The sequence below is a fragment of the Phyllostomus hastatus genome, unplaced genomic scaffold (genome assembly GCF_019186645.2).
Source record: "Phyllostomus hastatus isolate PE091 unplaced genomic scaffold, TTU_PhHast_1.1 phas_scaffold_1066, whole genome shotgun sequence".
Taxonomy (NCBI): domain Eukaryota; kingdom Metazoa; phylum Chordata; class Mammalia; order Chiroptera; family Phyllostomidae; genus Phyllostomus; species Phyllostomus hastatus.
This window is the reverse complement of record NW_025334004.1, coordinates 9,913,259-9,929,538: the sequence shown is the minus strand read 5'-3', so window position 1 is coordinate 9,929,538 and position 16,280 is coordinate 9,913,259. Positions and strand designations below refer to the sequence as shown.

At 44.6% G+C, this 16,280-nt stretch overlaps 1 protein-coding gene across 2 annotated transcripts in view; it reads left to right on the top strand.

Moving 5' to 3' along the window:
• PIK3AP1 (phosphoinositide-3-kinase adaptor protein 1) overlaps nt 1-13,142 on the top strand; it is a 150,080-nt gene extending 136,938 nt beyond the window's left edge. For both annotated transcript variants that reach the window (XM_045854501.1, XM_045854502.1), the window contains 4 exons: nt 643-798; nt 5,223-5,293; nt 6,639-6,757; nt 11,535-13,142. In XM_045854501.1, the coding sequence (XP_045710457.1) occupies nt 643-798; nt 5,223-5,293; nt 6,639-6,757; nt 11,535-11,592 (404 nt within the window). In that variant the 3' untranslated portion in view covers nt 11,593-13,142. The remainder of the gene's footprint in view (nt 1-642; nt 799-5,222; nt 5,294-6,638; nt 6,758-11,534) is intronic.
• The last annotated feature ends 3,138 nt before the right edge of the window (nt 13,143-16,280 follow it).

Here is a 16,280-nt window from a genome sequence, read left to right as displayed (position 1 = left end):
TGTGAGTGGTGGTGAAGAGCCTGGACTTTGGAGCCTGGTTTGAATCCCAGCTGTCCCGCTTACCAGGTGTATAATAAAGGCATGCTGCGTTACTTCTCTGCACCTTAGTTTCTGTTGGGAATGATGACAATAGTATTTGTTTCATGATGTTGGGAGCTTTCAGGGAACTAAAAGTATGGCTGCTCTTAGAACTCTGCCTGCTTCACCAGATAACCTATTACTAGGAACAGTGATGCTCACGCCTCCTCCTCAGAAAGGGACGTAATTCAGAGAGGCTGACGGAATGCCTCCCTGCAGCAGCTGGAGCCCCACACCTCTCCCTAATCCAGCGTTCTTTCCACCACCTGGCAGGGGAACATTTCTCTGCTCTTTCTGGCCTCCCCCATCCCTCGCTTCTGTCCCCCAACACATGTCTCACAGGATTCTGGGGAGTTTCGGTGCTGAATTGGGCAGGCCCCTGTCCTTTCTCTCTCCTCTTTCCTTCCTCTTTTCTCTCTCCTCTCCCCTCTCATGCCCTTCCCTTTCCTCCTGGTACCCCCCAGGTTCTGATGAGGGAGGCAGGTGGAGAGGGAGCAGGGAAGAAGTTTGGTAGATGGCAGTCCCTAGTGCCTTGAAGCTTATCTTTTTTTCATCTAATTTCAGCCTTGGAGATCACCGTGCCGATCCGGCACTCACAGCACCTGCCGGGGAAAGTGGAGTTTGGAGTCTATGAGAGTGGCCCCAGGAAAAGCGTCTTCCCCCCAAGGACGGAGCTAAGACGAGGAGACTGGAAGACAGACAGTACCTCCAGCACAGCAAGTGAGCAGGCTGACAGGCTGGGGCGTGTGGTGCCATCACAGCTGGACTCCAGCTGGCTGAGCCTATGGACCTTGGAAACATGCTGTTATGAGTCCAGCCCATCTCAGCTGCAGTCTGATTTGGGTTTGGGCGGTGTAAGAAATGGGGAACATTTAACCTGTGAGTTTTGCCTTTTTTCAGGGACCAAAGATCCATGACACAAAAATCCCTTGAAGGCAGATTGCTTGATAATTATTACTCTATCTCTTTCACAAGTAGAAACACCTAGTCATCATACTGGTTCACATTTATTGAGCATTTACTACATGCTAAGTGTCTCCTATAGATCCTCTGATTTAATTGTCACAGTGACTCTATGGGAGCGTACTGGAGACTAAGTGCCTTGCCCTCATTAAATAGCTCATAAGTGGTAGACCTGGGATTTGAACTCAGGTAGACTGGATCCAGGGCCAAGACTTTGACCATTATTCTTTCTGCTTCCTCAGCTGTGTTAAGGAGAGGGAAAGTGCACAAAGTCAGAAAGCTCAGAAAACAATGGACTCAAATTTGAGAATTCCAACAATGTAGGTTGAGGATTTAATTAGGAAATGTCTTCCTTTTGGCTTGAAGGCTTGAATAGGAATCTGATTGCAGCAGACAATACTCACTGATGTGCAGGCGGGAGCTGGGGACTCTGTTTCCGCATCCACCGCGGTGTTAGCTGGCTGCACCACCCACGTCGGCTGAGTTTCCTCCCTTTCATGCATTTTAGTGTTATCAAAACAGGAGTGCCATAAAAAAGCAAGAGACAAGCTGAATTTCAGGACGCGTTTCCTTAAATGTCAGGCTTCGGATGTTGGAACAGGGAGGGCATCCAACCCAAGGATTCTTAGTCTTTTCTGCGTCCCAGACCAGCCTTTGAGAATCTGATATATGTGCTGGATGCACTTTCCTGAAAAAATGCACATCCACGTTTGTGTACATATATACACACACTCTTCAGCTCATCCGTGGACTTAGGCCAAGAACCTCTGAACTTGCCTCCGTCCTTACTTTATACAGAGAGTATTTGTAAACCCAGAAAGGGAAGGAGTTTTGCTCCAGGTCACACAGCCAGTGGGAGTAGAATCCAGCACCTCTCAGTTATAACATTCCAGCCTCTATTTCCTGTCAGAACAGACCCAAAGCATGCCACACAGCCACATGGGAAATCTAGTCTGGACAGAGGAGAAAACTCCCCCTTACGTGATAGGGCGACAATGAATAGCTAAAAATCCCCTTGAGGCAATTTAGAGAATTCTGACATGTTTAGAAATGGGAAAGGTTTTTCCAGCAATCCTAAGTGACTGAGGAGGCAAGGGACACGTGGCCCGTCTCTCAGACGTTGCATGGAGGAGAGGAGTGGTATACACCCTCTGAGGGTGCGGGCAGTGTGTTCCAGGTTTGGAGGAGGGGATTTTAACAAAGCAAATGCAAAGTCCTCATTTCAGAGCGGACTGATTTCAAAGGCTTTGTGCGTGTGTTTTACCTTGAGTTAGCTCGGGGTGAGAACTGAATGGAAAGCATGAACTTTCCATTCAGTTCTAGTTCATCTGGTTAGAAAATGTTATTAAATGGCAGAACAGTGGGTTTCACCCTGCCCTGTGGCTATAGACTGCATCTCATCCCTGTTACACGGTTTTAGTTATGTGTTGCTGTCTAACAAACCACCCCAAATGGGGAGGCTTGGAACCACCATTCATCTATGTCTGATTGTAAACTTACTGGGGATGGTTTTTCTCCGCTCCATGTGGGTTAGCTGGGGTCACTCAAGGTGCTGTGTTCAGCACCCTTGGCTTGGGCTGGAACATCCAAGATGGCCTGTCGTCCTTCAGAGCCTCTCTGTGTATGGCCTCTATCCACAGCCTAAACTTCTTATACAGCAACCAGATCCATAAAGGGAACATTCCAGAAGGACAAGCCCCAATGTACCAGTACTTATTGAGCAAGGAGGGAGAGTGAGAATGACCTAGCTCTGACACTCCACTGCCTTTCAGCCCTCAAAGTCACCCCTGAAAACAGCACTATTTCTATTATAATGTAGCTGTCATGTCTTGGGAACCACAGACAAACACTTGTAGGTTAAATCTGGTTATAGCTAAAATTTTAAGCTCCAGAATAGTGATGTTATGCTTAAGAGAACAGGAATTGCATCACAGAAAGACCGTTGACTTTTCTTAGATTGTCTGATCCAAATTTCTTTTTTTTTCCCAAAAGATTTTATTTATTTATTTTTAGAGAGAGGGGAAGAAAAGAGGAGAGGGAAACATCAATGTGTTATTGCCTCTCATGCCCCTCCTACTGGGGACCTGGTCCAGAACCCAGGCATGTGCCCTGACTGGGAATCAAACTGGTGACCCTTTGGTTCACAGGCCGGCACTCAATCCACTGAACTACACTGGCCAAGGCTGATCCTAGCTTCTTAAGGATTATATGTTTGGTCATTTTTGGCTGTCATTCATTCCTCCACCAAACACTGAAGACCACCCTGTACACACTGAGCTAGACTGTATACTGGAGACATAACAATGAAGAAGAAATGGGTCCTGTCTTCAGGGTGACAGTAATGGAGGAGAGAAAGTACAAAAACAGCACAAGTTAGATGCTTGTCTTATCCTTCTTCCCTGGTGGCAGAAGCCTGGTAAGGGTGGGCATTGCCCTTTTCCCCACTGGCAAGACTGCAGATGAGGGAGGCTGAGGTCTCTACCAACTACACAGTCCAGAAGGGTTGCAAGTGGTCAGCCTGGACAGGGGAGAGGCCAGGGCAGCCAATTCAGGGAGCCAAGGTTCAACACCAAACACTAGGGGGTAAAGATTTAAGAACACCAAGGGAAGGGACGATAGGACCTGGGGGGGTGTGAATTTTCAGGGTCTGGAGCCAGTGCCTGGCCAGCTTTTTGCTTCCTCCTAGTGGGTAACCTTCAGCACAAAGATGGTTCATGGTGAGGAAGTGGGATGAGCAACGATGAATGACCTGGGAGGCTTCGCCGTGCAGGGATGGGAGCCCATGGTGGGCGGGGTTACCTCCATGTGGGGGAATCTGGAAAGGTTTCGATAGCATTTGTCCTGAGTACTGGAGACTGAGGAGGTTTTAGACTTGTGGATGCGGGGTGGGCTAGGGGGCCTTCTGGCAGAGTGGACAGTGTTATAGTGGGTAACTGAATAGGAAGGGACAGGGTCACATGCTCCTTAATAAACAAATTCTAAATCCCCTGCTTTCTAGAAACATTTTGACATATTATTTTAACTTGTAAAATCTACCCCTGAGAAATAATCCAAAATTATTGGATGATTATTGGGTTATAGGATTAAATGTGCTCTATTTAAGTGAACATCTAAATTACATCAAAGTCGATACCATATGGAAGTCAAAACTCAAGACTATTTACCTATAAACTAATTGGATGAGGAGCTGTTTAAGTGGAAATTTAGCAAACCTGAGACCTGGCAATAGTGTTAATGGAAATATTGGTAAATTAAAGTTAAAATGTCCTTGTGTGACCTGGTTAACAGCTATTGCTCCCTCTTCACTGCTAGATCACCATGTGCTTAAGCTTGTGCCATGCTATGCTGTCCAATATGGTAGCCACTGGCCACATGCGGCTATTTATATTTAAGTTAATTAAAAATAAGGAAAAGGTCAAATTTAGTTCCTCCAGTGCACTAGCCACATTTCACACTACCTCCCATATTGGACAGCATACAATAGAACATTTCCAGAAAGTTCCATCGGATAGTGCTGCTCTGACGATATAGGTGATAAATCCCCAGTTCAAAAGCCTCGAGTACCTAAACACACAGTCACAGTTTCTAACATGAGCATAAAGTACATTTTTGAACTTGTGCTTTGTATTTTGTTGTGTGTCAAACTGGCCCCTCATGAGGAGGCGTATATACATGTGTGATACACGCACATATCTGATATAATTTCTAAATAAGTAAAAAACTTCACCCTCAAAATGTGCGGCTTTTTCCAGACTGGCGGGCTCCCTACTGTGCTAACGAGGTGCCTTGTCTGCGGCTCTTAGAAACAGCCCCGAAGGAGTGAGAAACAAACTGAGAAACAAAGCGTCTCTTCTTGTCCGTCTGTCACATCAGAGCACTAATGTCAGACAGGATTTTCAAAGGGGTTGGATGATCATGTTTTTAAAGCACATAGTATGTGGGAAGCCCTCAGTAAATAGTAGCTGTAGAGCAAAGTATATAATAAAAAGGTGAACCATTTTGTTTTCTACTGAAAGAAAAATCGGCCTCTAATAAAATGGTATGAGACAGCAGCATTTTGAAGACTCCCAGATTCACAGCTTATGTGTTGGTTCTATTGGTAAAATTAAGAGCTAGAGTTGTGCGTTGTATTTTAGCCTGAGAGAGTCTCCAGTCTTGCTGATTTTCCTTGTTCCCTTCAGGCAGCGCGAGTAACCGATCCAGCACCCGGAGCCTCCTCAGTGTGAGCAGCGGGATGGAGGGGGACAATGAGGTGAGAGCCGGGACCCTGCCCCCCATCAGTCCTCTCCTAGAGGTCATTTCATTGCAAGAAAGTGAAATCCAGGTGAAAGAAGCCAGGCACAAAGGGTCACACACTGTGGGACTCCATTTACATGAAATGTCCAGAACAGGTAGATCCACGGAGACAGAAAGCAAATTGATGGTTGCCAGGGACTGGGTGGGGAGAGGAGGAAATGAGGAGAAACGGCTCAATGGGTACAGTGTTTCTTTTTGGGACAATGAAAATGATTTGGGACTAGATAGAGACAGTTAGTGGTAGCACAATATTGTGAGTGTACCAAGTGCCACTGAGCCGTTAGCTTTGTAATGGTTACATCGATGTCATATGAATTTTATCTCAATAAAAAGAGAGAGGGAGTTAGGAAGGAAGGGAGGGGAGGAGGGAGGAATAGAAATCCACCCAGGCTAGTTTTAGCCAAAGGGGCATCTATGAGGAGGAGCTGGGTGAGTCTCGGGGAGTCCGGGGACAGCGATCACAGTTCGGGCCTGGGTCGGGAGTGGGGAGACGTGCCAGAGCCGACGCCCTGGTCTGTGTTTCTTGGGGCCGTAAGCTCCTTTGTCTGCGCTTCTCGGTGCACATCTGCTCTCTGTTCTCAAACTACCCTGGCCTTTCCTGCCTCTCCGTGTGTACCGTGGCAAACAGTCCCCTGAGAGCCACGAGGCCTCCCAGTAGAGGGTGGCTGGCTGCCTCAGGCTGAGGCCCGATTTGGATTATGGTTCTATCCTGACCCAGGGACCAGGGGCAGGGAGGAGTGGGAGGGGGCACATGGGAGGGGATCACCCAGGAGACTCCCTGGGAGAAGGTCCTAGGGGTGGGCTGCCCCTCCAGTGCACACTTTATATTGCCCTGTGACTGACAACCACTCACGGTTCTGTTGTCCCCAAAAGGGACTTTTGTTTAAAACTAAGATTTCTCCAGCTCTGTCTAGTTCCATAGAGCAGCGCTTCTCAAACTTTAATATACATCAGAATTACCTAGGATCTTGTTAAAATGCAGGTTCTGACTGAGCAGGTCTGAGGAGGAACCCGAGAGCCTGTATGTTTCACAAGCTCACAAGTAACACCGACCTTGACGGCCCACAGACCGTGCTCTGAGTAGTGAGGACCATTAACAATAACGTGGCTTGATTGTTTCCTTTGAGGCTCCGGGAGCAGATGGAAAGCTGCCCTGGTTTTGGTCGGTTAATGATCAGTTTGTGAATAAAACCTTCAGCCACAGCCTGAGGAGGGCGGAGGGGCTTTGGGGAAGGTGGTGTCCATCTGTGCTGGTTGCTCGACGCGATTTTCACCTGTCCTGCTCTCATGTGTTGCTGTAGGATAATGAAGTCCCTGAGGTTCCCCGAAGTCGGAGTCCAGCCCCCCCACAAGTGGACGCAGCACCCCCGCCGCCCATCGAGAGGCCCCCCAGGGTGCCTCCCCGAGCTGCCTCACAGAGGTAACATTGACGCTGGTTGGAAAGTTTTCCTCACTCTCTAAATTTCAGGAGAGAGTAGGTTTTGGGGACATCTAAGATGACCTAAGGATGCGTGCAGCGCTAACGGAAATGCCTACTTTTGACATATTTCAGTGGGGACTCTGCATTCATTTAAGTGATACTTTATTCAGTTGCATACACTCTTAATAGCAAATGAAATATTTCATCAATGAAATACATTGGCAAACATCAACTTGTTGAATAATTTTTATCTATTTGGTTAGAACCTGGCTCCCTACTAAGTAATTCCCTTGGCTGTATTGTGGGGGCAGTGCCTTTGGGGACCAGGAGACCAGAAGGAATTGGGAATGAAAATTAAGGTGAGAGGCAGCATGGTATGGTGCTGAGTGAGGAACATGGCCCTGGCACCACACTACCTGGGGACAAGTCACTGGCAGTCACTTGTGAACGTAGATGAATTATTTAACATTCATGTGCCTCAGCTGAGTTTAACTCCACCCCTGCCTCCTTGCAGCTCCCACACCCAGTGTGTCTCCAGGCCCTGTCCATCCTGCTGCCCTTTCAGCTCTCACATGCACCCCCCCTCCATCTGCCAGTCTCCAAGTTCATCCACACAGGCTCATATTTACCTCCTGCCTCCACTCAGTCCCTCCCCCACACTGCAACCAGAGTGCAGAAATATCTGATGATGTCACTTCCTGAAATAAAAGCCTTCAAATTTAATTCTGTATTTTTAGCATGCTCTGGCCCCATCTAGCCTCAGATCCCGCCTCCCTCCTGTATGCACCAGTGCCCCACCTCTTAAGAATCCCCAGAGAGCTGTGCCAGTTTGTACTGTGTCTTTGCTCAATCTGTTCCTTTTGCATGAAATGCCATCTTCCTATTCACTTTCAATCTCTGCTTAGAAAACTCCTACACAACTGTTAGGACTCAGTCCAAATATCACCTCCTCTGTGAAGCCTTCCCTGATGTTCTTGGGTGAATCTTCTTTTGATCCCCCAGACACCTCTGTTATAATCCATTCCGCATTGTGGCTCTTATTTATATTTCTGCCTCCTCAAGTGGATGGTGAACCTCAAGAGAATAGAAACTGTTTCGATTAAAAAATTTATTTGCCCTGACTGATGTGGCTCAGTGTATTAAGTGCCGGCCTGCAAACTAAAAGCTCCCAGGTTTGATTCCCAGTCAGGGCACATGCCTGGGTTGTGGGCCAGGTCCCCAGTAGGGGCCATGTGAGAGGCAACCACACATTGATGATTCTTTCTCTCTCCTTTCCCCTCTCTAAAAATAAATAAATACAATTTTTTAAAAAAGAAAAAATATTTTTTTGCTATTATCCCCAGTGCTTAGCACTATAACTGAAACATATTAGCAATTTAGCAAATATTTATATTCACCATGTAAATGCCTGAATGGATGGTTGGATGGATTGGTACTGCTCGGTTTGCCTACCTACCTGTTAAACAGCTGTCAAGTCATCTGCCGCAGTGCAAGTGGGTCGTGGATTAGGAAGGGGCTTTACCCTCCCTCCTGCTGTAAGTTCCCAGGGAAGGCAGGTGGTGACAAGAACAGGAGCAGATGCACTCTATCTTTGCATAGTGTTTCTCTTGTTCCTTAGTCCCTGGAGGGTGGGCATCTGGCAATGTCATCCTCTTCATAGGTAAGGTCCTGCAGGTTGAGGGGGAAAAAAGCCAATTCTTGCCCAGGCAAGAATTGCTGCGTGATTGCAGCGTAGTCTTGCCCAGTCCCCCCTTTGTTTTTTGAACTTATTTTGCCATTTACTAGCAATTTGCCAGTCACTAACAATCTATGTACTCCCCTTTAAGGCGTAGCCTAGGTATGGCCTAATCAGAACAGGCTTCTGGAAGCCTCCTGCAGTAACAGGGTTAACCCGTCAGCTGCTGACTAGTAAAGAAGTCTGTGGCGTTTCTAGGAGGGGCTGGAGTGGCCAGGAATGAGGGGACTTGGGACTGAGGCTATTTATTAACTAATAGAGAAGCTTAATAAGATTTTTTAAATCCAATTTTATGACTACACAAAAGCCTACCAGCTAAACAACAGTCCTGTTTTCAAAGACCATTAACCAACATCCAATTTTTGGGCTCTTGAACTAAACTCATCATCAGGAAGACCTCACCCTTGACAGGGAGGAGAAAGCAGCCAGTGCCTGGAGGTCTCCAGCCCCCACACCCGTGTCCTGCAGACGCTGTCTCCCACAGGCCACCCTTTGGTTCTGGTGTATCACCCTTTGCTCTCATGGTTCTGAGGTGTCTATAATCACAAATCCGTTTCCCTGAGATGGGACTGCTAATCCTTAGCTGTGGTTGTTCATCAGAATGAAATTTAGAGATGGTTTGTTTGTAGACCCACCCCAGCTGTGGTGTGGGGCAGCAGAGGGAGGAAGAGGGGCCTGGAGGGAATCATGATGATCTTTGTGGTGGAAGATAAAATGTAAGGCTCGTGGGGCATACATTGGAAAAAGGTCTAAGGATAAACCCTTAATTATATTGATGAAATTATTACCTTTACTTCTTGAGTGCCTGTTCTAAGCCAGAAACTGTGCTAGCCACTTTCCAACAGTCATCTCCAAGCCTCACAAAATGTGGGTATCATTACCTCTGTTCGGTAGGTTCAGAGAAGTTGAACTTGCCTTCAGACTTGTGCGTAAATGTCTGTACTATATGTTCCCATCGGTTATGACTTCCCTGGTGAAAAGACTCGGTACAGTTGACTGATTTTCCCTATTGACTGTCATCCATTATGTCCTCAGCATCTTGAGGGTGGGGTCTCTGCCCATTTTACTTGCTGTTATTTCATCCTACACCAGGAGTAGCCAGATAATAGATAAATGTTTGTCTTATCTGTTCAGGAAGGGAGGAAGGAAAGAAGGAAGGAAGGAAGGAAGGAAGGAAGGAAGGAAGGAAGGAAGGAAGGAAGGAAGGAAGGAAGGAAGGAAGGGATAAGAGGGACAGAGGGAGGGAAGGAGAGAGGGAGAGAGGAAGTTGTATCATCTGACTGACCTCTGGCTTTCTCCTATAAGGCCACAGTTCACAGGGCAGACTGGGGAGATGAAGGAGACTGTCCATTTGTTTTCTCTGGATAAAGAGACAACCACATAAAACCATTTCCTCTAGGGGCCATAGTGGGACCTCCTGAGGATCCCTGTGGTTATTCTTCCCTACTTCTGCCTCCCTCTCTTGTTCCTGAGACACCCCCTCCTTTACCATTTTTGTCATTTCCTTGACCTATACAAAGCTTGCATTCAAGAGACATTTAGTAAACATTTACTCATTGATTCATTTAATCCTCAAGTACGCAACTCCAGGGTAACACAGTTAGATTACAGCACCTGACAAAGCTCTCTTTCTTGACTTACTGACTTGCTTCCGAGGGAATTAATATTGGTTTTGCAGCACACATGTGGAACTACCACCTGTAGTCATTGAACCTGTCTTTAAATAGAGTCACCCAGGTCTATCTGGAGTGTCATTCAAGACAATTCAAAAACCATCCAGATAACATGAAGGGGGTTGCTTCTTAGAAAAGCAAACATGGAGTTGGGAATAACGCACTTCGGAATCCCATGAGGAAGTAGTTGCGAGAAGCAGACCAGAGATTCTCAGTTCCTCTCTCAAGGGGCCTTCCTGCTGCAGTGTGTGTCTCCTGCCTGGCTGCACATTTGAATCCTGGGTGTTTTAAAATACAGGTTTTATCATTATTCAGGTATGTTGAGGTCCCCAGAACAGAAGATGACTGCCATTGAAAAGACAGTTTGTTATACCCTTAGATCCCAAGAGGATGGGGCACCCGGGGTTAGTTAGGAGAAAGCGGAGGAGAAAATGTGGACAAGAGTAGGGGTTCCCACAAAAAGGAACAAGTGAGGCAGGGGTAACTGATTTAGAATGGACTGTTTTGAATAATTTCAGCAGACCAGGAGCAAAGGGGCTGGCTCTGTTTGTTTGTCACGTGGCCCCAAGGTGATTAGAGCCAATGGATCGTCCCTGCCACCCCGTGTGCGCATGTGTGCGTGTGTGAGCACATGTGGCAGCCCCATAAAGAAGGTGGCTGGGATGTGGGCTCTGGGTTGGTTGGTTTGCATATGGAAGGTGTGCTCGCAGACACAGTTGTTTGCTATCCCTAGGAATTAGCTTACCCTGGGAGGGGCAGCCTCTCCAGGCCAAGATTAGCAAAGCTCGGATGTCAAAGCATCAGAAAAGACTTGGTTAATATGACTGGTTGGAAGACAGATGCTGTTAAAAAGCTGTGAAGCTTGAGCCCCATCGTCTAGAAATTATGATAGAATGCGTCTGGGATAGAGCCTCGGGATTGGTATTTTTCAAAGGTCAATGGTGATTCTAACATGCAAGGAGGGTTGTGAGCCACAGCCAGCATGGCTGTCCCTGTGTGTGGCCAGTTTCATTAACTGAGGGACATATCCTTTGTACAGGAGACCACATTTGCAGAAAATAATGGATGACTCAGAACTAGTTAGTCAGATTCATTATAAAATAGTTGCTTTATCTTTCTCTTTAAAACATTTATTATGCAGTAATTAAAAAGGTTAAAGACTCTTCCATCTCAAATAAAAATAGCTGTTTAAATAATTACACACACAACGGAGTACCTTGGAAGAATGACTCCAATAAATAGCACAGGAAATGCAGTGCATTTGCAAATTGGAAGGACAAGTACTTTCCCGTTCACAGTGTTTGACCCAGGAAAGCCTGTTGACATATTGATCTGTAAGGTCATGTTCTTGCTTTGTCTTTCATTTCAGGCCTCTGACCAGGGAGACCTTCCCTCCTCCTCCACCTGTTCCACGCAGGGGTCGTTGATTCCACCTCCTGAACACTGCCTACTTCAGGACTTAGAGACTAGCGATTTTCAGCCTGGTAATGATGTCTTCGTGTGCATTTGATGGCATGGGTGCTGGCATTAAGACCTACCCTTATTGCTGATATTGCTGTGGCCCTGCTGGTTTGGGCTTCCCTTGAAGAAGAGATTATTAAGGCACGAAGAAGTGAAAACCTGAGGACTTTATTCACCATCGCCAAGCACATTGATCCCTATCCTTGTTTGCCAAAAAGGTGAAGACTTAATTGAAATAACTTACCTCTAATTTAACACATCAGAAGCCTGAAAGATTGATTAGAAATGTACTTTACAGGAGATTTTACTAAAATGCACTTATATTAGGCCTTACTTATTTGTTCGTCCAGACTAATTTCTACAAGTGGTTATGATTTAGTACTTACAGTATTCGAGTAAGAAGACACATCCTAATTTTTAAATGATTCTTCAACTTTTCTGTTGAATGGGCCAATACTGTTCCTTCATCTTATATTAAAACCTGTGAGCATGTAACAAAAGTATGTAAGTAGCAAAGTATGAAGACTGGGAGACTGTGAACAGGAGGTTAGCATTGCAGTCAAATGCAGGAGGTTGTTTAAATGCCAGGGCTGGTTACAGACAACAATCTGAGAAAGACTTTAAAAGGGGATTAGTCCTAACTCCCCTTAAAAGGAGGTCACATCTGAGGTTCCAGGGAAGTCTGGGACTGAGAGTATTTGGTTGCTAAGAGGAAGAGGCAGGTTTAGAATCTGGGCCTGCTGATTCCACACTTTCCAGCTACAAGTAGCCAAGCTCTCCCCTTCAAGAAATGCCCAGGTGTAGAAATTCCGTCAGTGACTGACCATTGGTCTTCTGGAAATTTCCTTCTTCCATTATCTTTCAGATATGGAACTACAGTATCATGTTGGTGTTTTGGGTTTTTTTTTCCCCCAATTTGGGCATCAGTACTTGAGAATGCTTTCAAAACAGTGATGCTGCCAAAGAACATTTATAAATGGTTGGAACCAGAAGCTTGGGATGCCAGGGACCCTATTTATTGCTCTGCAGTCTTCATAGATTTTAGTTCTGGCTATAAAAAGAGAGGAGAATCCTTGACATTTTCTCTGCTAAGGGCTCAGAAAAGGAAGAAAAAACCTAAAATAAAAATATTTATCTATTTCCTTATATACCTGTTACTACTACCACTGAGCTTGGGAAATGTGTTTGTGCAGAGAACATAGAGCCTAATGTATGTCATTAATTTTGACTCCCTGGCACATAAATCTACCTTCAGAACCCAAGTCCTTAATATGATGTTTAAATGTCTAATAAGCTCTGGCCAGTGTGGCTCAGTTGGTTGGGCTTTGTCTCATGAAGCTAAAGGTCGCTGGTTCGATTCCTGGTTGGGGTACATGCCTAGGTTGTGGGCTTGGTCCCCAGTTAAGGCATTTGCGAGAGGCAATGAGTCTGTGTTTCTCTCTTACATCGATGTTTCTCTCCCTCCCCTCTCCTCTCTCTTAATAAATAATTTAAAAATAAACATATGATAAATTAGTATTGGACCTATTTCTTTAAAAAATATCAGAAATCTTACGGTTTTCCAGGAAATTATTCTCCATCCCACACAGGTATGTAAAAGGCACACTATTAATGATCATTTAAGTACAGTTTTATTGGGTCCTTTCCTAATGATTAAAAGTGCTTTTGCAATCTCATTCCTCAGTCCAGTGAATCAGAACTCTTACTGGACTTAATAGCTTCTGAGATATTGGGTTTTTTTTTCGGACATAAAATACACTATTGGCCATGGCTGACAAGGGAGTGTTTATGCAAATTACCCACCACAATGCCTGGCACATAGTAGCCTTTCTGCAATGGCCCCCTTATTCTCCTTGTCACTTACTTGGAAGAAATGGAGTAATGCAAGATGAAAGAGAACAAGAAATTGTAATGTTGATAAGGCTGCTCTTCCTGTTCTTTATAGATAGTCCCCATATTCAGCACACTTGATTTTGATAAAAGCTACACTTTTAAAGTACTCAGTACCTCTAATCCCCATTTTGGATGCCAGATTTATATTTTTGTACATTCCTTGATTGACAAACATTTAGATCAATAACATGGTGAAACCTACTGCCAGTCAATAGTGTTAGTGTCTTTGTATGAACATCAGTGTTTGTGCTATATTGGAATATCTTACTGCATTTTATTCATGTGTGAAAATATATGGAAAACATAAAATTGAAAGTGGTGAAAAACCTGGGACTCATTAATGTGATACACCTGAGACATGGATGGAGATGACCCAGAGTGTCAAGTCAAAGGTGACAAGTCTCAAACCCTCACTAGGTACTCATTGAACATCGCAAATGGTTGGCCATGTGTAAAAGTAAAAGAACAAAATGAAAAAAAAATTGGATGAAACACTGGTACTGTGTTATCAAATGTCTCTAATGATGAGGTAAAAAAAAATTCATTTTGTAGACACAAAACCGCCCATTATAACAAATTTATTCAACTTCCACATACCCAACTTTTGTATACATTTTAAGGAATACATTATGAACAAAACCATGGGTATCAATACAATGGGGATCAGAAACTAAATTGTAACAAGGTGTCCAAAGAGGCCACTAAAAAGCTTTTTATAAGGTGCTTTGGGAGACAGCTCTGCTATCACCATCTTTCCCCAAGATTTTACAAGCTGGCTCAATAGAAAGTGAATTATTAGTCATATGCACTGCCGTTGCCTTTGCCTCTAACTGTACGAGGTCCATTGACTTCCGGTTTCTAGGCGAGCATTGTTTCCTCGTCTTACATTAAAACATGGGAGCACATAACTCAACTGTATAAGCAACAAAGTGTGAAGACTGAGAGACTATGAACAGGAGGTTGGTGTTGCATTCAAATAATTTCACTTGACATATTTAATGATGTGAGTAATCCCCAATGCTTTGCCATAATTAGGCAAAGTGTAAATGACATCAATGAGTATTTTTTCAAGTCAATCTAAATTATCTACCCATGCCCCACCCCTTTGTGTTGCTTTGTTATTAATATTGAGAGGTCCTGGTCTGTCCTGTATCACCGCAATAGCTGGGATTTTTAGATTCCTCTCCCAAAGGCCCTGGGAAGTCGGTTTTCTGTGCTCCTCTTTCAAAGAATAATGTGTGGTTTTGCAGCTGGCTGGCTGAGTAAGCATTAGTAACAGATTTCTTTCTAGGAGAGACAAGTGACTAATTTGGACAACTCTAAAAGATTCGTCCTAACAATCAATCAAACCTCAATTCTGAGGAATCTGCCTATATAAATATTTTCTTCAGTTTTATAACTAGATTGTGTTCTGTTTATTTCCAAGTGAGTTAAGAATATAACGTGGCCTTCTTCATCTATTCCTAATGGCCAGATACTCTGTTCCCCAGGGTGGTGAACAGAAGAGTAGGAGGCTGGAAGGTATGTTCTGCATTCTGAGGCATAACTCAGAATTCGTTTTCTTAGAGACACTGTAATAAATAGTAGATTCTCAGGCTAGCCCGCCAAAGCCCATTTAACACACCCCTCCACACACATAACCACACACACACAACATGTAGGAGAAAATGTCTTAGCTAGCTATGCATAAGACTTCGTATGGTGTAGCAAGAGAACGTCGGCTTGGAAGTCGGGAAGCCTGGAGTTCACATAAATTGACTACCCTGGTCCACTTCAACATCTATGAAGAGTTTTGTGTTCAGTTATATTCCAGGTCCCTTCAACTCTCTAAGTCCAAGTTTAAGGCAAGGGGTGGGGAATCCCTCAAACTGAAGAAGCAGGGAGGCAGCCTTACTGCTGCTTAATTGGCAAGGGATCTTATTATGTGGGAGGCAGCTGCTGTTTCTTGCCCTGTATAATTGTTAGAAAAGATCAGTTTTTTAAAATGTGTGAGAAACAGTGAAGTGGGAACTGTACAAAGAAATTCATAGCCTTAGTTGCTCTTCAGTCTAAGAACCCGATGTTGTAAGTGGTTGCTTCCTAAAGAAAAGAGCTCAGACCAATGACAGTGTTCTTTGGTGCCTATGACATTTCAGCTAGAGCAGAAAAGGTAGAGGTGAAAGGTGGTAATAGCAATAGAAGGACCGCTCAGCCCAGAGGTAGGGTACCCAGCAAGATGAACGTAACAAAGTAAGAAGAATGAATAGAATTTCCAAGAAAAGGTAGTGGGGGATGGAAATCAGAAGATATATTGTCATCTACAGACCAAGATTTTGATGATCATGTTTATCAAGAATGAGAAGAACATATTAAAACTGTGGGTGTTTGGATCATTTGCTGGCAATAGGCTCTATATCATAACTACCATAAAAAAGGCTGTACAGCTGGGGTGTAGGTTTCATGGTCATTTCTTGCCACCCTTTTTGGTATTAGGGAATGACCTTGTTAGATGAAGAAACTGGTGAAATAAGATATATCAATGCTTTCCACTCCTGAGTTTGAAGGAACAGCCCTGATGTTGATGGTGCTCCTGAGTTCTGTTTTTTTGAGCCATGAGATCATCAGATACCAAAGATCTTCGAAGCTACACTCCTTTTCCTCTAATCAATTACGTTATCCCCCATTCCCCTTTCTCACACTGTTATCAGACTTTTATCATTTAAATCCATTTATCATGATTATTTCCTGGTACCTACTAGAGTTCCTGGCATATAGTAGATGC